We start from the raw sequence: 22,765 nt of genomic DNA, 5'->3' as shown, positions 1-22,765 counted from the left end.
CGGTGGGATGGCGAGAGCGGAGGGGAAGGAGCGAGAGCGCAGCGGCGGCCGCCACGTGATGCCGCGTCCTCGCTCCGGCTGAACAAGCCTGGCCGGAGCCGGCGAGCTTCGCCGCGAGACCCGCGCGCGCCGGGCCGGCGGCAGCCCCGGCCGCCCCGCCATGTCGCGGGACGCGGGTCAACGGGCCAGCGGGCCGCCCGGCCGCCCCCGAGCCGCGCTGCTGAGATCAGGTGAGCCAGCGACCTCCGCGCGCGCCGCTCTGTCCTCCTGGGCTCGCTCTGCCCTGCAAAGGCAGCGGCGCCCCGACGGCCAGTTTGCAGCGGCGCTATTTGAGCTGCTTTCTTCCTTTTGCCTCGCTCGGGAGCGGCAGTTCCTCCGTTTCCGCCGCTCTGAACGGACCCCCCCAGCGCCGCGACGAACTCCCGCCCCGCTCGGCGAGCAGGCGGCCGGACGGCGGCTACGCGCTCCTACGATCCCTGCAGCTCAGCTTGGGAGATTTTTTTTTTTTTTCCCCTCTGTATTCAACCAAATACCTGTGCGCTACCTTAAGGCGCTCATTAATGATCGCAACGCCGTGCCTCTGTCACACCCTGGCAAATGCCCACAGCAAATATTTGATGATGCACGAAAAGTAAGTTTGCAACTATCAAAGAAGATTGCTGAGCATCTGTCACGGCTTAACAAAACCAAACAAGCTGCTCCGCATGCCCTTGCCGCAAGGCGCCTGACGGCTCGCCCTCGTTAACCGTTAACGGAGCGGGATGCCAGGCTCGCCGGCTCTGCTTCTCACGGTCTGAGGTGTTTAAGTGGAATTACTCACCAGCAAACCGAAGGCGCCCTCCTCCCGCCAGGCGGGAGCGCGCCGCGGCCGGAGGCGACGAGCCCGCAGCACGCTGAGCCGGTGCCGAACCGGGCGGCTCGGCTGGCCTGAACCCGGGCAGCGCTGGCGCCTCCGAGAGCGAGCGCGAAGCTCGCCGGGGCCGCTGCTGGCGGCCGGGGCCCACCAACGCGGGCAGCTCTGGAGGCGGCTGGAGCTCCTGTTTGGCGGACGGGCTCGACCGCCGGGGCCGCGCTCGCGGGCAGGCCGGCGCGGGGCCGAGGGTGGACCCTCCTGCCGGAAGGACCGGCAGGACTGGTGGGGAGCGCTGGCAGTACAGGCAGGGGGCACTGGAATTACCGGTGGGGACCACTGGCTGTACTGGGGAGAGCACTGAAGGACTGGTAGGCGGCACTGGCGGTACTGGGGGGAGCCACTGGCTGTGCTGGTGTGGAGCACTGGCAGTACTGGTGGGGACGACTGGCAGTGCTGTCAGGGCTTACTGGCTGTACTGGGGGGGGAACACTGGCTGTACAGGTGTGGAGCACTGGCTGTACTGGTGGGGACAACTGGATGTACTGTCAGGGCTTACTGGCTGTCCTGGGGGGGGAACACTGGCTGTACTGGTGTGGAGCACTGGCTGTACTGGTGGGGACAACTGGATGTACTGTCAGGGCTTACTGGCTGTACTGGGGGGGAGTACTGACAGGATAGGCAGGGAGTACCGGCTGTACCGGTAGGGAACACTGGCTGTACTGGTGGGGGAACACTGGCTGTACTGGTGTGGAGCACTGGCTGTACTGGTGGGGACAACTGGATGTACTGTCAGGGCTTACTGGCTGTACTGGGGGGGAGTACTGACAGGATAGGCAGGGAGTAGCGGCTGTACCGGTAGGGAACACTGGCTGTACTGGTGGGGGAACACTGGCTGTACTGGTGTGGAGCACTGGCTGTACTGGTGGGGACAACTGGATGTACTGTCAGGGCTTACTGGCTGTACTGGGGGGGAGTACTGACAGGATAGGCAGGGAGTACCGGCTGTACCGGTAGGGAACACTGGCTGTCCTGGGGGGGGAACACTGGCTGTACTGGTGTGGAGCACTGGCTGTACTGGTGGGGACAACTGGATGTACTGTCAGGGCTTACTGGCTGTACTGGGGGGGGAACACTGGCTGTACTGGTGTGGAGCACTGGCTCTACTGTTGTGGACCACTGGATGTACTGGTGGGGACCACTGGATGTACTGTCAGGGCTTACTGGCTGTACTGGGGGGGAGTACTGACAGGATAGGCAGGGAGTACCGGCTGTACCGGTAGGGAACACTGGCTGTACTGGTGGGGGAACACTGGCTGTACTGGTGTGGAGCACTGAAGGACTGGTAGGGATGACTGGCAGTACTGGCAGGGAGCACCGGCCGTACTGGTGGGCAGGGGGACACTGGCCGTACCGGGGGAGGGGGAGCACCGGCCATACCGGTGGGCAGCGGGACACTGGCCGTGCTGGGGGGCAGGACCAGCCCCTGCGCGCCCCTCGCAGAGAGGGGGAAGGCGGAGGCAGGGGATGGGGGCCGCGGCAGGGGGGGCCGCACCGCGCTCCTCCCACGGCACCGCCGGGGGCCGGGCGGGGGGACGCGCCGCCTCCCCGTCCCCTCGGAGGGCCGCAGCCACGCTGAAACCACGGGCAGCCGGGAAAATAAGGCAAAAACACTGCGCAAAGCAGGGGACGTCGACGACACCCGAAACCACTGGCCACGTAACCACACAAAAAAAAAAAAACACAAAAAAAAAAGGACGCGGCTCAAGCCCCAAGCGCTACTTAACCTGGGGAAGGGCCAAAAAAAAGGCCTGCAAATAATTGCTTTCCCTAAAAAGCCGCTCACTGCTAACGCACCGCGTTTCCTTTCCTGTCAGGGTTGTCTCCCCTTCGGCGCGCCCTGCCCTCGCCCCTTTTCCCTCCGCGTTTGAGTCCCGAGCGCAGCGCGGGCGCCCCGAGAGCCGGGGACCGCTTCCCCGGGGTCTTGCCCTGCGCTTAGGCTTCCTTAATTATTCACACGCGGCGATTCAAAGGGCGGCGGCGGTCCGTTGCTCTTCCCTTTGGGGCGCCCGAACGCCTGCCGGCCGCCAGCGTCGCCCGGCGCCAAGCGAGGGGCTCCGAGCTGCGGAGCTGCCGCCCCAGCAGGGCGGGAGAGCAAAGGAAAACGGCGGCGAAGACGGGAGCCGGTGCCATCCCACGCCGCCAGCGTCTTTGGGCTCGCCCTACGAGCGTTATTATTAGGCCTCAGGGAGGCGGTAAGCTGCTGCGGTCCTTAAGCTAACGTGCAGCAACGACTGGCGTTTTGTTCTGGGCTCGGCTCACCAGCGACGTGGGGATTAATTATTGCTCCAAGGCGCGTTTGGCAGCCTTGACCCCGGGAACGCGCCTGCCCGAGGGCTTTCAGGCCCGGCAAACCCTCTCCGTTTCAGGCAGCGGCCGCTTCTCACCGGCTGAAGATGGCGCTTGGGTAGCTCGCGCTTTTCGGGATCTCCCGACTGTTTAAGGTGCAGAAAATGGCTTTTGAAAGCCAGTGTCCTGGCTTTGAGGAGCGGAGGAGCCCAAACGGTCTGCCGGAGGCAGAGCCTCGCGCAGGGTGGGCAGCCCCGGCGAGCGAGGCTCCGAGGAGCAGAGACCTTTACACGGTTTTCGCTGTCCTGTGACCCTGGAGTAACGCAGGAGAGAGCCTCTAGTCCCAGCAGATTAAGTTTCCCAGATTTGCAAGACGGTCAAAACCCCACTAGGTTTTTTTTCCTCATCTGTAAATATGCACAGGAGATGCTTAGCCGGCAGCAACATCAGATGATTTCAGCACAGCTACCACAGTATATCCTGACAGCCTCCTTCCCTGGCACTGCTAGGAGGACTAAAAGGCAGACAAAACTTTACCAGACTTGTAACAAATGAATATTTCCTTTCATTAAGTTGTGATTTTGGAACAGGAGTCCAAAACAACTGTCTTTTTCTGACGCTTCACCCTGCCAAAGCCTCTGCGTCAGCCTCCACCTGTACAAGCCGACGTGCCAGCTTGGTCAATACAACTGAAAGCGTTACGGAAGTCTCCTCTAAAGCCCTGAGACATGTCAAGGCTACACCCAAGGATGTAAAAGGAATCAAGCCGTGCAAGACCACCCCAGAATAACCTCCAGTTAAAAGCACAAGAGGTCTCCTGTGGGCTATGTACCGCCTCCCTCGGGTTCCTGCGTGACTTGCGTACGGGATGCTGAGCCTGCACCTGCACCTGACCGTTTCCAATACGTTCCTTTTTCAGGAACACACTCAAATAATTGCTGAACCTTCATCCCAGGAGATATTCAAAACTCAGCTGGACAAGGCCTGAAAAACCTGATCTAAGCTGGCCCGGTTTTGAGCCGGGGGTTGGGCTAGAGGATCTCCAGAGGTCCCTTCCAGCCTCAGTTATTCTCTAATTCTAAAATACAATGTATTAATATTAGGAAAATTATGCAAATTAGCAAACATCAAGAACCTAAGAATCCAAAATTCAAGACGACCCTTCATCTGAACTCTTTCCTGTAGCGCTTAACATACAGCATAACCTCTTCTGTCATAACATTGCACTGGGACAAGTTGTAGGGCCTAAACCCAGTTCCGTTTTAGACAGTGGCAATGCATCGACTAAAAACTGTCATTCTTTAAAAAATATCTGCCGAGTATTAAAGCACAGAGCACATCAGAAAGGCTCCCAGAGGACCAAGGGGTGCCTTCTCTGCCCACCAGTTAATGCTAACATATAAAACCCTTGCAGCATGGGTGAGGATGGTCCCACACCATCGTAGCCTTCCTAAGGGGGAGGTGAAGAAACAAGATCTTTGTGCCTCTGAATCTACAGCAGACATCTTCCTTGTACTGTATTTCCTTCTAGCGTCGGCTCATCCAAACTATTTCCGATTTTTCCTCGTTTTGAAAAGTTTCTCCTAGGTCGTATCACAGCGCTCCTCTGCACTGATGTACTTACCATGATTCCAGCAACACGCAGAAAGTTTGATTCGTCTTATTAGAAGACGCAACGGGCCGAGATGAGGCTTTGGAAGGAGCAAAGCTGGGCACTGGCAGCTGGTAAAAGCTGCATTCACCCCAAAGACCTGGTGCATTTCGTATTCGCCCTTTGGCGGACGCAACGCAGCTTTAGTTCAGAAGAGAAATGTCAAATTCTCGGGCATGGCAAGAAATTCCAGAAAAGGGACGTTTCCCCACTGTCGCAGTTGTACATGTCATAGACTGCAATTATTTCACAGGCTCAGATTACCTGTGTAAACACCTTTGAGCTAGTTTTGATGCGTCATGCTAAGTATGTTATTTTGCAGTTTCCTTACTTGTGGGACACACATTACCAGCTTCTTTCAGCATTATTTCCTGCACGCATCCTGAAGTTCGCTCTTTGAAAAATAGAGATTTATAAATAAATCCCAGGCAATCTGGTTTTTTTTCAGAAAAACAGAGATTATTCTCTGTAACTATATTTTAACTGATTATTCCTGTCCAGAAAATGATCCCTCAAGCTAGTAGAGTTACAAGCTCTGATCCGAAGCTCTGACTCTGGAAATCCTGGCAATTTTCTCCAGTCTCATCATTTCTACCAAGTAACAGGGTCTCACAAAACTATGAATAGTGATATCATCTGACCCGGGATCCCCTTCCCAGGATAATGCCTTCTGCCTATTTTGATGCTAATGACATTTTGTGGAGGCTCACTCTCTGCCCTGAAAGGGATCCCATAAAATACTTGAGGAAGAGCAGTTTGATCCTTTTCTAGCTATTCACCCATATTGAAACACCTCCCCCAAAACAGTCTAGTCAGAAAATCAGTACACAAACAGTACAGACACCAGAAGTAAAAGACTGCAAACTCCATCTGTTTTATAGATTCCAGCTAAAATTAAACACCAGCCTGTGCCGCAGAAGCTAACATCAGCGGTTTTGCAAGTCAAGCCTACCGCAAACCAGCCGTACAGCACTGCACAGAGAAGTAGCGCCTCGGAGCAGGGGTCCGCGCACGCTGCTGTACACGGAGAAACTGTTTGGTAGGATGCGCAAGGGGATGGAGAGCCTGTCACGGGGGCAGGATGACGAGCGAGGAGAGCCAAGTCAAGCAAAAGCCAAGAGGAAGGAGACGTGCTTGCTCCCTGCTACGCAGGCTCATCCCGAAGCCGTGTTCACGGGCCAGGGAGGCCGAAGAGGAGAGATGGAGGGGGAACGGCTGGCAGGAGGGAAGGAATTTCACGTGAAAACCTGCAAAAAGGAGCTGAACACTGGTGTCCTGCTACGCCCTCCGTTCTCCTAAGCCACTGCAGGTGCCCAGGTGCTGGGCAGGGGCCCAGATCTCTGTCCTAAAACTTTTTAGAACACAACAGCTCCGGATTAATATTCTTTTGGATCTCTTCCCCCACCCCGTGAAGAGCTGCTGGAGCCAGGCAGCCAGCTGCAACCAGCCTGTGCACCCCTTGGGTTACCTGCCCTTTCCGAGGCTGTTAATCCCCTTAACATTCCTGGGGATTATTTTCATCCTGACAGGACGGTGAACCGGGAAACGGGAGGCAGCTGACAGCAGGGTGCAGCGAGCAGCACCAGCGCCTGGTCACAACACGGAGAGGCTCACGGGGCAGCCCACCATGTAGAGACAAGGCGATTAATCCTAATTAAATGCCCCGTGAAGGGCATCTCCTCTCAGCAAGTGAAATTACATCAGGGATGATCCAAGAAGCAGCAGCAGCAAAGGGAAATGCCGCTGAGCCCCGTCTCGGGTGCCGGACCCTGGGCAGGGGCTCGACGGTGCCCCAAGGGCCGGCAGGTCTGGTTAGGGTTTAGGAGATTAAAACTGTCCTTGCCATGGGCTGCATAAAAGCCGCTCGCTATCTCCAGCACCACACCACATTTTACACTCCTAGTAGGGTGTATTTAATTATTGTTATTTGTTATTTAATTATTATTTACTATGTTTTTCAACCCAAGAGAACGAGGCTAAGCATAATCGGAAGTGGAAATGGTTTTAGCCAAGATTGCGGACCCGTGATTTTATCACAAGTCTCACAAACTGGGGGCAGATTTATAAGGGTCTCCAGCAAGACCCTGAGCAAGATTTTGGGCTTCAGTTTAGATCACAACAGATCAAGATTTTAAAAGGTCATTTTTCTCCTCCAGCCAGTTCTACACCCTGGGGTTAGGCCTGGAAAAAAGGGTCGAATGCCAAATGTTTCCTGTGGGGTCTGCTAGAAAACATAGCTAGGCTGGGAGTGCGTTTCGCAGCTTCGCTTGGAAGAGGAGTCATGTTGGGTGTGAAATCCAAATATCTGCCAGTGCCTGCGGCCTCGGCCTGCTCATCTGGGCGGTCTTGCTTTTTACATATAGAAAAGTCACTCAGAAACGGAGCTTTCCTAGAAAGCCTCAGACCTTTAGAAATGAGAAAAGAGAAAGTATTTAAAAAGCAAGGAGGAGACTGCATATGTTGAAGCAAACACAACTGCCTTTTAAAACAATAGTCCAAACCAGGTCCATCTGAAAGGTCATGCCGTCTTTCTGAGCACGGCAGAGGGTGTTTGAATGCACATGCATTTTTTGTTTATATCTTGCCAAGAACAATATAAAAATGTCTAATACCTTTTACTGATTTATGATGGTGGCCAAGGAGGTGCCAGAGCAGAGCCTTGTTCATTGATCGACAACTGCATCGTGCAAAACCAGGCATCGTGCTGTAAATCCACTGCGGAGACCTGGCTTGATTTATACCTCCAGCACTATAAATAATGACAAAAAGCAGCCTGATAGCAGTCTGTCTCCTCATACATGGAAATGAATTACATCAGGTCTTGAAGATGATAGACCTATACCACTAGAAACATTTTGCACTGGGTCTCCGTCTGCCAAACTGCAGGAGAAAGGATGCCCTGTCCTTACTCCCAGCATAACCCCAGGCTGTGTTTCAGGAGCACTAATGCTTTTATATTCTCATTTTTCTTTTTATGAAGAAAATGAAGACATGTCTTGAATTGTGCCAGACTAAAGTCTTCTGAAAATATAAAGTGCTGTTCATGTAGCTAGGCTCAAGGCTCCTTCCAGCTGTTTTCTGGGACAAGGTCAGAGCTTTGCCCTTGTGCCAGGGCAGCAGCTCAGATAGCCATGCTCCGTGTACAGCTATCCACTGGAAGCAAAGCCCTCATTGACAGTGTCTACACACCCCTGGACAGATCTAGTGCAGTGAAAACCAAGCTGAAAGCTACCTGCTGGGTCCTGGTCCCTGAAAAATTGCTCAGGCAAATTACAGTCATTGTGAGGACTTGTGCATGCTGCTCTAACAGCCACCTGGCCAGAAACATTGCCAGTATATTTCAATTCCTCCCACTCCTTCCTTCCCAGCATTTTCTGCATTTGTGCTAGCTTCAGGGGAAAGTTCCCTCTCTGCCTTCAGTAAATAGGCTGATAAATTGCTTCTATTTTCCAAGCCTTGGTCATGCAATGTTGGATTGCTACAGTCTGGAAATAACCACATACGCCTATTCAAAACCTCTGGGCTTGCCCGCATTGGAGCTGCCGGCTCGCTGACCGCTTCCACCCCAAAATGACGCATAACCAGTGTGACAGGATTCTGCACCCATCAAACATCCCAACGCAGAAATATCTCTGTTGCAGGATACGGTAGCTCTCTTCTAAATGATGGCAAAGGGACAGAGTAAGGGGCAACAGGACAACACGCTTACACTACAGCCAGTCTTTTAGCACAGCTGTCCAGAAATTGTATTTTCCATTTAAAAGATCTGACATTTCTCAAAATTACTCCAGGGAGAAAGTCTTGTTTAGGAACGAAATAAGACATTGCTTTGCCATTTGAAATGGGAGGTCATCCATTTCATTCCCACCCAAACAAACCTTTGCTTTTACACCTCCCTTTCCTGTCTTTCCTCTGCCTTTTCTTCTACGGAAAAGAAAAATAACAGGAGAGGAAATACGGGAAGAACAAACTAAAGCAATTTTACCCCAGTGAAAACCTGTTGTGTTTTCTCATTGTTTGAGAACTGGTTTTCATTTAACAAAAGTTGGCCAAAAAATTGTGTTGCGTTAACCCTTGGCTGTTCTTCAATCCACGCGCGACTCTGGCGCGCACCGTTGAGCCACCAGCCTGAGCCTGCGGAGTGTGGCCCCGCAAGGATGCGAGTCAGCCTGGCATTTGCGCGTTTCGATGTTCCATGGCCAACAGTGACATATGATCCTAGAGGAAAATAATTTGATGCAAGAAATCACTCCTTCCAGCTTCCAAAGTGCCCTTTACATATGTACCGAATTCACCCCAATTACACTCCTGTAACGGGCTCTGATTTGTTTTCCTTTGTTCCCAAAGCAGTAGGGCGCTGGCCACATTAACCTTCAGTGAGAAGTTGTTTGATATTGAATTGTTTCTTCAGCAGTATTATTTCTTACATAATTCTGTTTGATTGCAATCCACTTTACATTGGATAAGTACTTACTGACTATGAAAGAATGACCCTTACCTGCCTTCTCTTGCTTTATCTATCGATTTCTCTTTTAAAAGGGCTTTATTCCTTTTATACATGGAACTGCAATAAGAGAGAAAAGCAACATTACCAAACAGTAGGTTTTCCTTGCTGCTCCACCAACCCATATAACTTCACACTAGGCTTCCCATTATAACGGTGAGACGTTTACAGATGTGGAGCTGCCTACACTCTTTTCCTGGGACTTTTTGTTCCTACTGGTAAACTTCCAAATTTTTCGAGTGAGTACTTAGGAATAAATTGCTCTTTCTAGGCCCCTGATTAGGCTGCACATTGGCATAATTATAGTCGGCCCAACTGCGCTTTACACTTAAAGGCACAGCCCACTGTATGCATATTGTCTTGTAATGTGTGCTTTGCACTCACTTTGAATAGGTTTTTTTGTAATGGAGAAATGGAAAACACTTGGAAAATATCAACAGCAAGTAGGCCTTGTGGTTTGCCTGAAATCCAGGCTGCCGTCACTTACAAAATAGGAGACCTTTGTTCTTACAGCCAGAACATACAAACTATTACAGCATGATCACATACTGCATGTGTGAATTACGCTTTCCTTGGCACCGGGCTGGATCCTGAATATTAGGCCAGCAGGATATCAGCAAAACCTTACACTGACAAGAGATTTCAGATAACTGTATCTGCAATCTCTGTCTATGAGATTAGACACTATATATAAGCACTTCCTTGGGCCTGCGTTTCCGAAACCCTCTCATATCCTAGCATCCCCATCGCTGTGCTAAGGCACTGACAGCCTCGGCCAGGACGACCAAGGCAGCTGCTCAGCGCAGTCCGAATCAATGGCTGTTTCCAGTTTTAGGTAGATCTATTTTGCCTTAATCCTTGGCACAACATGCTGCAGCTGCTGAAGGGAGGGGCTGGTAAGTAACTTACAAATGATCTGATTAATATTTGTCAGATCAACAATGCAATGGGAGTATTTTTTTAAACCTCTCCAAAACCCCACCAGCACATCTGGACACGTGCCCATGTGCCTGCGTGCAGATGCCAACACGGGTGTTGAGCTGCCGGGGCAGGCACCGTCTCTTTTGCTCCTGTTTGTCCAAGGAGGAGAGCTCCGGTGGGCTCCTACGCTCCAGCATAGCGAGACTTCTTATGCAAACACCTCTCTTTTCTTTCAGCATCAATGTACACCGAAATACAGCGGGAACGACCAGACAGTGGGAATATCCTGACTCACCCAGACTACATAGATGGAAACCCAGATCTTATCAAACCTAAAAAGCTCCTAAATCCCGTAAAAGCCTCAAAGAGTCACCAAGAGCTGCACAGAGAGTTGCTGATGAACCACAAAAGGTAAGAGAACGCCCCCACCTGCCGCTGAAGTGGTCTGAGAGGTGCTGAGCACTCTGAGCTCATCAGCCAGATGCTGCTGAATGGCCTGAGACAGCCTGCGAGTTGGAAGGTCACGCTAAATCCCTTCACTTACAGACACAGGATAAAACTTGCTGCAGCCCCTTTTCTCTTGGATCCAACAAAAACAAAACTGAAAACCTCTGCCATTCTGGGGCATTGCCAAGTCCTTTCCAGAGCCGCTCACTATTTCCTTGCACCTCGAGCTGCAAGCTCTGGGAACTGCAAATACCCGGTCCGAGATCTCTGCACACAAGGCGTCCCCATTGCCCCCTTCTCGGTGTCCCATGAATGTTCCCTCCCTCGTCCTGTTTTTTCCGTTCCTGTCACTCATGCAAAGCAGCTTGCCAAGTCCATCCCAACATGCAGCCTTTCGGCGTGGTTTAAAGCCTTTGGGTCAACCCAGAGGCAGTAAGAGGTGGAGCTGGATGGAGCTGCGATAGCGTCAGTGGGAAATCATGCATACAGGGAAAAGGCTAATCACTGTTTCTGTAAAAATCAAAGTGCTCCTAGGGTAAAGAGCTAGCATTCGCATTCCTGATTTTCCACCCCATCACACCAGTTTAACTCTTTGGAGGTACAAAAATAACATTGGGATTATGACACCAGAAATAGAGGTCCTATATCCACATCATTTCTTTATGGCAAACAAAAATGCCTGAACATCAGTGAAGTAAAAACACATTCAGTGAAAGCCTTTTTAGCACAGCAAGAAATCTGCTGGCTTTTTGTAGGAATTTGCTGAATACCAAGAAATTCTCTGACATGATCACACATGGACTGTCTAATTACAAGGAGCAGAGACTCTTCAAAAGGACTAAATCATCATGAGAACAAGACATACTGAGCAAACAATCAAAGTAGGGTCCCTTAATCAATATGGGCATTGGCAGGGCTCAGATCCGATTTGATTCTGGAGCTCACAGAACCACAAGAATTACCATGCCTTGGCCATTCCCCACCACTGAGGCAGAGTTAACTATCCCAGACAGATATTTTTATAACTTTCTGGCTTGAGAGTGACCATATCCTGCCTAGCGATGCTGCTCAGTTAAAGGCTTACCACCTTGGCCTTGATCTCCCAGAACATAATTCCCATTTAGCCACAATGAAACAAAGCATGAAGAAACCACTGCAACGTAGGTAGCAGAGATGAACAAGGAAATATCGGCCATTGTTTGCGGAAGGCTTGTGGCTGTCAGGTAAGGGTGGTTGGTCAGGCTTAAGGAGGAGCAGAGACTGGTGTCAACAGGATGTGGGACAGCAGCAACCACTCTCACAGCAGGGCAGTCCTGGAGGTGCCCTGCTAAACTATGGGGCAGGAAAGCAAGGGGGTGAGCAGGTTAACGTTACGGGATGGACAGGGTACAGACCCCAGGGCACTGAGCTGAGCAACCTGGCAAACACTAAAGCGTGCCATCATTTGCTATTTGAGTCCTATGCCTGCCACCGTGTTGTATCCACGTTTCCCATCAGACGCTGGCAGAAGGCAGCCCCACCGCAACCATCCTACCATATCCTCATCCCTCTCCTTTTAGTCCTGTATGTCTCAGGGAGAGACACCGGTTGCGGACGCTCACACAAAGTTAAACTTGCTCACGCTCAGGCCTCCCAAATATTTTTCAACAAATATGTAAAACAAAGCCTACTGCAAACAGGAATCTACCTTTGCTGGTTTCTTATCGTTGGGATATTTACCCATTTCTTATTCTTTTTTTTTTCTTGATTTAAAAACAGGAAGCGATCAAACCTTTAATCATCCAGCTTAGAGCTTGGTCATGGAGCCTTGTCAGATTTAGATCAATTCTAATAGTCTCTTTTGGTATCTCTGGGTTCCAGGACAAACAAATGCTGTCAGCCCCTGAGTCGGTTCACAAAAGCCACATGGATATCCTAGATGGAAGGAGGAACAGTGGTTGTAAACATCCTGCACATCACTGTCAAATGCAACAGTTTTGCTGCCTGCTGTGTGTTGCTATAGAGGGAGAGTGGGGGGAAGAGGAGAGAGAGGGACCTACAGCTTGCTCCTGTTTCTGCTTTGCTGTTGTTTTTTTCCCCTTAAGCAACCAAGAAGCAACTCCAGTCAGCAGCATGTGCAACAAAACCCTTATCACAGCCAACACCTCTGGGTACTAACAGCACAGGCCACTTAAATCAAAGAACAGTAACAAATCTGAAGGCAGCATTACAAACCCTGCGTTTCCTGCAAGCCAGAGCAGATTAAATTTCTCTCAGCCTTGGGAAAGGTATCTCTGTAACATGTGAATTCCTTCTGTATTGAAAAAACATCATAAAAGCTCTGCTGCCAAACTTCCTGTTAGCTTTGCTGATGCTACTGTGAACTTTGTCCTGCCATAAAACAAAATAGGCAACAATAGGAAGCAATGTTAAACGCAGGTACTGGAAGCATCCAAGGAACTCGGTCCCCCAGCCACGTTGTTACAGTGCAGCAGTTTGCAGCATCTGGAGAGCGTTTCCCTCTCCTGTCTGCCAATCAAGTTTCTAATGATATTAGATACTACCTCAGCACCTGACACCTTGCCAAGAAAGCTGCAAAGTCCACTAGTTTCAATGTCTCTAAAAACCAGCCAGCCTTCGGTCAATAGAAACCTTCCAACACCAAGCAGCTTTGCACTGCTAGCAAGGCCCCCTTAGTGAGCTCGGTAGCGACGGGTGCCCACTCATCCCAGTGGGATTTCACCTGACTGCAGGGATCTCAGACATGGACCTCGCTGCAAGATCAGGTCCCCCTCCAAGAGCCAGCATCCCCAACCTTCCCACCCTGCCAAGCGCAGCCACAACCCCGGCAAGCCTTCATCCCTGACATGGAGGAGCTCATCTCCTCCCCTCTGAGGGGATCTTCATGCAGACGAACATAGAATAGCCCACATTTTACAAGCTCTGTCCTGTGAATACAGGTTATCTGTGCTCAGAGTATTTCCTTGGAACGTAAAATAGTCTCAGCCCATTGATTTAAATGGTGTTAAATCCAGCCCACAGAAGTGGTCGGGCTCCAGTCCTTCCCCAGGAATGACAGCTATGAAGCCTTCAACTTCTTTTCCCCAAAAATACAACTTCAATCAATTACTTCTGGCAGAGTGCACAATTCCTATTTCAGTTCTCTATTTCCTGCAAGATTATTTACGTGCCAGTTGCTATTGTCAGTGGAGCCCAGCAGAAGATAACCCACGTAAATATGACTTCAGTTACTTCTTAATAATCTTTTCTTCAGCTACACAAAACTCTGCAGTTAGAATAAAATCTCCTCAGACTTCAGCAAATGTTTGACTTTGCAGTCTCAGGTTTTTGCCTCTCTCTGACTAGGATTCACAGCGGGACAGAGAGTCACCAGTCTTAGTGATTTAAGCCAGGAATTTTATGGATCGTACAGGAGGCTGATTCCTTCTGGCACAGAGGAGATAAGACTGTATCTTGGAAAGGCAGGAACCATCCCGCAACCCACACCAAGCACATCTGGACTTGTTCCACACTAACCCCTATCCCTACACATACATACCTACTTCCATGTTCTCAGGAGGGCAGCAGCTGCTAGGACAGGGGCCAGGGTCATGTGCAAAAGGTAAATCTTAGCGTTTAAATTCAGACATGGCAACATTGGAAGTGTTAGGTTTCTGAAGTTTGCTCAGAGGACTTCTTTCAGCTCTTTGCCACATATTTATGTCTGAAGTGTGTTAACATGTCCTTGTGACCTCTCCTTTCCAGTGATCCTACCCCCAACAAAACAGGATTTTAGTGGTCCCGCTTTGTTTAAGAGGCATTGGTAGGGCTGAATGGGAGCCCGTGCCTCCTACATCAGCAAACGCTCTTGCTTCCAGGAGAAAAGGACCTTTCATTTTGGCCTCTAACCCAAACTCTCCACGTCAACAGGGTGTTCACACTAATCTTCAGCTCTGAAGCAAGTCTGGATGCAACAAGGAGGAAATGAACTGCCAGGACAATTACTGCAGTTCAATGACTACCCCTGCTGGTGGAAAAAAAGCTTCGCTATTTAAAATTCTCTAAACGTGGCTGAAGCTGTGGCTGAAATAATTAAAACTAGTAACAGCAAGAGGCAACGGACGGTGCCATTTCCATTCCCAACTACAGCAGCACAGCGGAACAGGGTTCGCAAAACTTCCAGTGCCACGGGGCAACCGCCGTGGCCGCCTGAGGCACAGGTCCCAGCAGTAAGGTGCTCCCCGTAATACGCTTGAATCCTTGCAGATGGATTTGTGGACCAGGGCCCCACGTTTCCTTTTAGGGCTGAGGACAGCCTTTTAGTGCCTACACACCCAGGCTGAAGGCGCCCCGGCCCTGACATATCTGCTTTTTATCCACAGAGGCTTGGGCGTGGAGAGCAAGCCAGAGCTGCAGCGGGTGCTTGAGCACCGACGGCGGAACCAACTCATCAGACAGAAGAAAGAAGAGGAAGAGGCAAAGAAATTGCAGTCGCCTTTTGAAAAAGAGCTGTTAAAGAGGCACCAAAGGCTGGATCAGGTAGAACTGAATTTTCAGGCATCCCCAGGTTACCCTAACCCCTACATGAGGCACAGACCAGAGAGGCGATGGGTATGGTGGGGCTCAACTCAAAGCATGGCTTTGCTACCCCTGCATAAAATGGGAGCCATGGAACATAGTTCCCAGCACGTACCCTGGCCAAACCCATGCTGGGGCATTGCCTGGGGAAGAGTACCTCGGCCAGAGCAGACCGGGGGGCCAGCAACCAGGGACATAGGGTGACAGGCAGGGTGAGCAAGTTAACTTGCTCCTTCTGCAAATAATTCCCTCTCCCACTTGCCAATATTTGCACTCAAATATTGGCATAAAATTGGATACTTTGGATAATATGGATAAAATATTGGATAAAATGGGTTTATTTAATAGCACAGGAGTTCCCTTGCAACAATATCAATCAAGCCAAGACCACCTGAAAAATCAAAGCCCAGCACTCTCAGAGAAGAATCAGGTATATGAAAACAGGGTGGTTTAGGGACACATCCATAGAGACTCCACATATAGAAGAGAGGCAGTACAAGGCATTACCACCCTTTAGATGATAACCTAATGGTAAGAGTGTTTCCCAGGTTCACAGGCCTCCTTTCCTCGGAAGGATTCAAATTTCCTCCTCCCTCTTCCATTTCAGTTCTGGAGTGAGATGCATTCTCCACCTTTTCCACTGGAGAAAAGAACAAGGGTTTCCGTGGGCCAGAAAAACCCACTAAGGGTGAAAAAGAGAGCTAGTCAACACGTGGCCTACACAGTCATTCAATTCTGGGCAATAATAACTGGACCCTGAGCTAATGAATTGCACTTTTATCCTTTAGTGGGCACAGATAACGGTGACTGTTTGCCTTTCAGCTGGAGAAAGAACAGGAGAAGCAAGAAGACCATGCACCAGAATTCATTAAAGTCAAGGAAAACCTGAGGAGAACATCAACAGTGAGTGGGGAAGAGAAAGCGGTGTAGCTTCTGCCAAAACTCAAAAGGGATCCTACCAAGGTTGGCACTAACCTCCACACGCTGACATCTCTGTACACGGTGGACATTCACAGCCGCATCTTTGGGGCTACTTACTGTTATTAACGCTTGCTCCAGTAGAATGCATAAAAAAAGGTTTTCCCATACCAGGAAGGTATTATAATGGAAGAGGTGCAGTATTCACTAGAAGTACTCACACGAGAAGATGCAGAGAGAAATGATGTCACTTCCTTCCCTCTCTCCCCCCGAATTTGTGGGTGCATGCTAACCTCCAGCTAACTCTTGGTTGACCCTTGAGACACAATGCATGTTTAAGCCAGAGACGCCTGTGGAGGGATGGGCGTTGCCACGGGCTGGGAGACCCCTGCATCAGGCCAGAGGCAGGCTCGCCCAGCACAGGGTAGCAGGAGGGTGGCTGCAGCTCTGGGAAACCTCATGGAAGCCTTTGCGTGACAACCGAAAGGGGACAATCTGCACATTACTGAGAACAGCCTAGGTGACCACAATGGCTTTCCCATGGGTTACAGGTATTGTACCACTACACGAGTCAAGCCTCACTGATATTATGTTTCTCAGCGGCATATCTCTACCATTAAACTGTTAGAAAAAAAATCAACCTCTGCATCCCCACACCCATTCAGCATTGGCTGACAGGGTGCAACAGTTCTTCACGAGCATCAGTCAAACGGCATTTCAAAGGTATTTGAATATAGCGATTTAGCCAGTTCCATGCACAGGCAGAAAATACACTGGACTGTACCACAAATGCTTCGAATGAGAGGAACATGCTACATGCAGAGATCAAAGGCTGGGTGTTTGCAGTGTGGGTATTCATGGAACTGGCTCAATGACCAGGTAGCAGATCCCTGCAGATAGGAAAGGTCAGAGTGGCAGAGAGATGAATTGCTTCTTGTCCCTGGACTACTGAGTTTCAGTCCCTCACCCAGCAGCTGGACATGTGCTACCTTAGCAACCCAGGAAAAAATACTTGGTAACTGAGGGGTAGTAACGTCACACTGGTGTCAGGCTGCTCTCCTGTCAACCTCTATGCCCAGCCATGGATCACAACTGACATCTGTATGTGCTAGGGGCTATGGGGCCCATAGATAACTGCTGCAAAACTATTTGTCAGTGCTTCTTATCCCCTTTCCCAGAGGTCAGGGCTGCTTCGTTTCAGTTGCCACCTTGCAAAGCTAAACATCTCCTGGCTGCTAGCATAGCAAAGCTGGGGGAGATGGTGCCTTTGCACCATTTATGGTCAGAGCACACCACATTTATGTGGCACCTGAGTAGAAAATCTGCAAAACAGCTGGACTCTTTCTCCAAATGCACCTGTGCCTTGAGGGTGCCCTCATCTAGAGCTAAAAATTCTCCTTCAGGAATATCTCAGCTTCTTGTTTCTCACATTAGCCCTGATATAAAGCCTAGACAGAATAACTCACCAACTGCCTTTGAAAACCAGTTCTTGAATGGCAAGACTCAATGAACACGGTCAGCTGGGAAGGTAACACCTAATTAAACAATCCCTGCTATCCACATCTCCAGTAGATCCATAATGTAAATAAAGGCAAACGGGGCATTTACCCTATCTTTGTTAATTAAAAGCTTACTAATCTATTCCCTAGTTCCCCCAGTCCAGCAGGGTATTCCATTTCAAAGGACTCTTGCTCAACCTGGCAGCTTGAGGAAAACGTCTGACCTACCCCATCGAGTGTCAAGACCAGTGATGCACTTACATGGCTACGACAACAGTCTGAGATCACAGAAGCCTAGTTTCAGATCTCGAGAGCTCCATCTCACAGCACTGTCTCTGTGGTAGTTTTTAGCTCCACACTCATTACGCTTATTCTAAACAAGTTTTTATTTCAGAAATCCAGTGTACATGGTCACTATGGGTCAAACAAAATCTGAAACAAACTATTATGTCCTTCCCAACCATGCAGCTTTTCAGATAGTTTAAGACTAAACCCACAAGGAAGATACTGTATGGAGCATCTTTTTTTTTTCAGGGGGAAAAAAAAAAGCCAAATTTATCCAAGAGAAAACGGTGTTGCTAAGAATGTTTTTATATAGCTGTAGAGAAAGCTATATAATACCCCATAAATAACATCGATTTAAATAACAAACCAGAAAGTACTGAGTTGGGCTTTTGTGAGGGGTTATAGCGCAGGTTAAGTGATCTTCATCAAAAAGCTCAAAAAAAAAAAAAAGGCAAATTAATCTGTGGTTTTGCCACAGATGAAGTTAATCCCACGAGAAACAACCTGTTACTCACCAGTGAAATCAGTGTTACCAGCTCACTCTAGGTCAGATAGGGGCATTCATGCAAGTCCTTGGGTGGAAAGCCATTCCAAAACGCCTGGGGAAATTGAGCACTCACACAAGCAAAGAAAAGGCTGAAAATATAATGGTGTTCTGAGTACGCTAATATAATCTGAAAAAAAATCAAGGCATCACCCCTTTGACCTGGTGCCTACCGAGCACAGAGCGTGGCAGCATACAAACCCAGTCTGCAAGTGCTCAGGGGTGTCTGCTAGTGCATTTTCAGCTTATGTTCAGAAGCGAAATGAAGGGCCAAGTCTCACTGTCCCAGCTCAGGCTAAACTCATACAGCCAGAAGAAATCTTTCCAGCCCACCATGGCATCAGGCTCGCGGGCTGCAACCAGGAATCCAGCTGCACGCTGCAGATCCACCACCAAACCGGCCGTGAACAAGCACCGCTGGGCAGCTCTGTGTGGCCCAGGAACGGCTGCGGGGCTGCAGCAGCCCAGCAGCGCGCAGCCGGGCATGGAGGGACCTCGGCCGAGGCGAGGGCTGTAGGCTTGAGCCCTCTGTGACAGCACTTCAGAGATGACACTTCTATTGCTGAAGCATTCAAAATCATATTGTTTTCAAGCACAGCCATTCTCACCTTCGTAAAATGAAAACTGCCTCCTTTGCTGGACTCGGACCAAGAGTCCATAAAAGCTTCACTGGACACTTGTATTTCTTCACATGGCCAGCAACTGTGGCTGCAACACTGCAGGAGAGCATTTAACTCCAGCAGCAGCTTCACCTGAATGAAAAACTATGATCAGTGTTGACATTATCAGGAAGAGATTTGGGAAAATCTTTGCGTGTTGTTTTCTTTTAAATGAATTCCTGAATTTTGGGTCTATCTTCCTACATCCCTAAATCACTTTCCTAAAGAAATGTGATGTATCTAAAAGATACAGATCCTCAAAGTATTGCTGCAAGACAATTTTTTGCACTGCATATATTGCCTATGTGGTAGATATCCTATATTCTGTGTTTGTGTGTATACATATAAAAACATATATATATATCACAACTGTACTCAATTAACTGTCACTGCTCACACTGTTTAATGCACATAGTTCTGAAGAAATAAACTAAGTGATGACTGTATATTTTGCTGTTTTCAACAAGACACTGAAAAAGCTCCAAGGATGCAAGCAGATAACGGCCAAATAAACTGATTAAAAATAAAAATAACTTTAGTTTCACAGTGACTTGTTCATTAGTAGTGTGTTAACTTACTCATCAACAAACCATTTTCACCTCCTGTGCCCAGTGCTGCATCTATTGCTTATTCCTAAACTCCATCTCAATTTGCTGAAAGTTTTAGGGCACAAAAAATGCAGGATCAGGCTATGTGCATGGAAGTTCTTTTACTGAAACTCTGTATATGTTAAATTTCTTACTGGTGAAACATGCCCACCTGCCTAAGCAGGGCAAACCCAAAGCCAAAGGAACACCCTGCACTTGGAATTAATTCAAAAACTCAGTTTACAACAGGAATATAAACCTTTTGCTAGTAAACCCACTTTATTATTTTTAAACATTTTTAAACAGTTTTAGCAACAACCAAAAGCCATATCTAAGCTATGATAAATCAAGCAAAATCACTCAGACCAAATAGATAATAAAAAGGGAGCTCATAGTAGGATACTTCACATACATGCAGGTCACACACACACACACCACACTATCCAAGATCCAGCACTAAAACTGAATGCAGAAAAGTAAACTCAAAGAGCTTCTCCAACTTGTTAGTGATATCCTTAATGCCAAGGGCATTGACTTCCCATTCAGAAAAATGGTGGGGATGATGCTTTTCTTTTGACACCAGATATCAGCTGAGGTTGCCACACTCTGAAGTATGCCACGCTCCAAACCCTTCATGTCCAAACCCTGGGGCCCTGGATTTGGGCAGTCAGTTCATCCTGTCATAGAGATGGGTCACTAACAAAAATCTCTTCTTCAGTTTACGTTCAAATTTCCCAGACATCTCCTTCTCTAGCTGCACCACCTCATTGCAGCTTACAATAGGAGCCCACTCGTTTTCCAAAGTTGCAGTGACGCGTTTTCTACTTCATATCCCAGGCACAAACCACACAAAGGGGAATGAACATTGTTTCAGTCTTCACTGCTAAGGCCAGTCCTGAGGAATTCCAGACCTTGGAGACAAGAGAGGAAGGCTGGAGAAAGGAAGACTCTCCCTTGGTTGAGGAGGATCAGGTTAGAGATCTTTTGTCTAAACTTGACATCCATAAATCCATGGGCCCCCGATGGGATGCACCCACGAGTGCTGAGGGAGCTGGCGGATGTTATCGCTAGGCCACTCTCCATCATCTTTGAAAGGTCATGGCAATTAGGAGAGGTGCCTGAGGACTGGAAGAAAGCCAATGTCACGCCAGTCTTCAAAAAGGGCAAGAAGGAGGAGCCAGGAAACTACAGGCCTGTCAGCCTCCCCTCCATCCCTGGCAAGGTGATGGAACAGCTCCTCCTGAAGGTCATCACTAAGCATCTGGAGGACAAGAAGGTGATCAGGAGTAGTCAGCATGGATTCACCAAAGGGAAATCATGCTTGACCAATCTGATAGCCTTCTATGACGGAATGACTGGCTGGGTAGATGAGGGCAGAGCAGTGGATGTTGTCTACCTGGACTTCAGCAAGGCTTTTGACACTGTCTCCCAACACATCCTCCTAGGTAAGCTCAGGAAGTGTGGGTTGGATGAGTGGACAGTGAGGTGGATTGAGAACTGGCTGGCTGGCCGAGCTCAGAGGGTTGTGGTGAATGGCGCAGAGTCAAGTTGGAGGCCTGTGGCTAGTGGTGTCCCCCAGGGGTCAGTCCTGGGCCCAGTCTTGTTCAATATATTCATCAATGACCTGGAGGAAGGGACAGAGTGCACCCTCAGCAAGTTTGCTGATGATACTAAACTGGGGGGAGAGGCTAACACACCAGAAGACTGTGCTGCCATTCAGAGGGACCTGGACAGGCTGGAGAGGTGGGCGGAGAGGAACCTCATGAAGTTCAACAAAGGCAAGTGCAAGGTCCTGCACCTAGGCAGGAATAATCCCATGCACCAGTACAGGCTGGGGGCTGACCTGTTGGAAAGTAGCTCTGCCGAGAAGGACCTGGGAGTGCTGGTGGACAACAAGTTAAACATGAGCCAGCAGTGTGCCCTTGTGGCCAAGAAGGCCAATGGTCTCCTGGGGTGCATTAGGCAGAGTGTTGCCAGCAGGACGAGGGAGGTGATCCTGCCCCTCTCCTCAGCCCTGGTGAGGCCTCACCTGGAGTACTGTGTCCAGTTCTGGGCTCCCCAGTACAAGAGAGACATGGCACTCCTGGAGAGAGTCCAGCGGAGGGCTACCAAGATGATTAGAGGGCTGGAGCATCTCTCCTATGAAGAAAGATTGCAAGAGCTGGGCCTGTTCAGCCTGGAGAAGAGAAGATTGAGAGGGGATCTCATCAACGTGTACAAGTATCTGAAGGGGGGGTGTCAAGAGGATGAGGCCAGCCTCTTCTCCGTGGTGCCCAGCAACAGGACAAGAGGCAATGGGCAGAAACTGAACCACAGGAAGTTCCATCTGAACCTGAGAAAAAACTTCTTCACTGTGAGGGTGACAGAGCATTGGAACAGGTTGCCCAGAGAGGTGGTGGAGTCTCCTTCGCTGGAGATATTCAAAAGCCGTCTGGATGTGATCCTGGGCAATATGGTCTAGAGGACCGTGCTTGAGCAGGGAGGTTGGACTAGATGATCTCCAGAGGTCCCTTCCAACCTAAACGATTCTGTGATTCTGTGATTCTGTAACATCTTTGCCGGGCAGCGGGGTGAGACAGGACACCAGTGGAGAGCGTAAGACCCCATAAAATGCTTCAGCAACTTGTCACAGCCCTAACCAGTGAGGTTTCGTTGGGCTATGCGCCCCTGTGACTGGTTGCACTAATCACACACCTCCTTCAACATGCAGGTACTAAAGTTAGTATTTCATGTCATGAGAGTTCCTCTTCTGTGGAAGAGCGCAAGAAACAATCATTTCTGCTCTGTAAAGACAAACTGCCTTTTAGCTAAGATCAGACTGCTCCACTGTTTGGATCTTTTCTACTGCTAGAGTTTTCAGTACCAGCTTTGCAATTTCTCTGTGTTGGGCTGAGATAGGTATCTTTTCCTCTGCGCTCGTTCTTAAAGTGCTGTTACATAGCTTGCTGCAATGCAGTTGCTCACTCCAGGACCCTTATTTTTAACCTACCTAAT

The 22,765-nt window shown here is 49.4% G+C and overlaps 1 protein-coding gene and 1 long non-coding RNA gene across 4 annotated transcripts in view; one reads left to right on the top strand and one right to left on the bottom strand.

Moving 5' to 3' along the window:
• Positions 1-10,505, bottom strand: part of LOC104144692 (uncharacterized) — a 45,627-nt gene extending 35,122 nt beyond the window's left edge. Inside the window, exon 1 of the long non-coding RNA XR_011134570.1 lies at positions 7,463-10,505. This is a non-coding gene — a long non-coding RNA (uncharacterized lncRNA). The remainder of the gene's footprint in view (positions 1-7,462) is intronic.
• Positions 1-19,727, top strand: part of FAM107A (family with sequence similarity 107 member A) — a 34,548-nt gene extending 14,821 nt beyond the window's left edge. Inside the window, exons 1-4 of one of the 3 annotated variants that reach the window (XM_068907602.1) lie at positions 8-230; positions 10,512-10,686; positions 15,084-15,240; positions 16,102-19,727. In XM_068907602.1, the coding sequence (XP_068763703.1) occupies positions 161-230; positions 10,512-10,686; positions 15,084-15,240; positions 16,102-16,209 (510 nt within the window). In that variant the 5' untranslated portion in view covers positions 8-160 and the 3' untranslated portion in view covers positions 16,210-19,727. Of the gene's footprint in view, positions 1-7; positions 231-1,125; positions 1,222-10,511; positions 10,687-15,083; positions 15,241-16,101 lie in introns of those variants that run through there. The other 2 variants (XM_068907603.1, XM_068907601.1) reach the window with 2 other exon arrangements.
• Positions 19,728-22,765: the final 3,038 nt, after the last annotated feature.

Source organism: Struthio camelus, chromosome 14, assembly GCF_040807025.1.
Source record: "Struthio camelus isolate bStrCam1 chromosome 14, bStrCam1.hap1, whole genome shotgun sequence".
Classification (NCBI taxonomy): Eukaryota; Metazoa; Chordata; class Aves; order Struthioniformes; family Struthionidae; genus Struthio; species Struthio camelus.
Note: the sequence above shows the minus strand (reverse complement) of the source record. Positions and strands in the feature narration are given on the sequence as shown.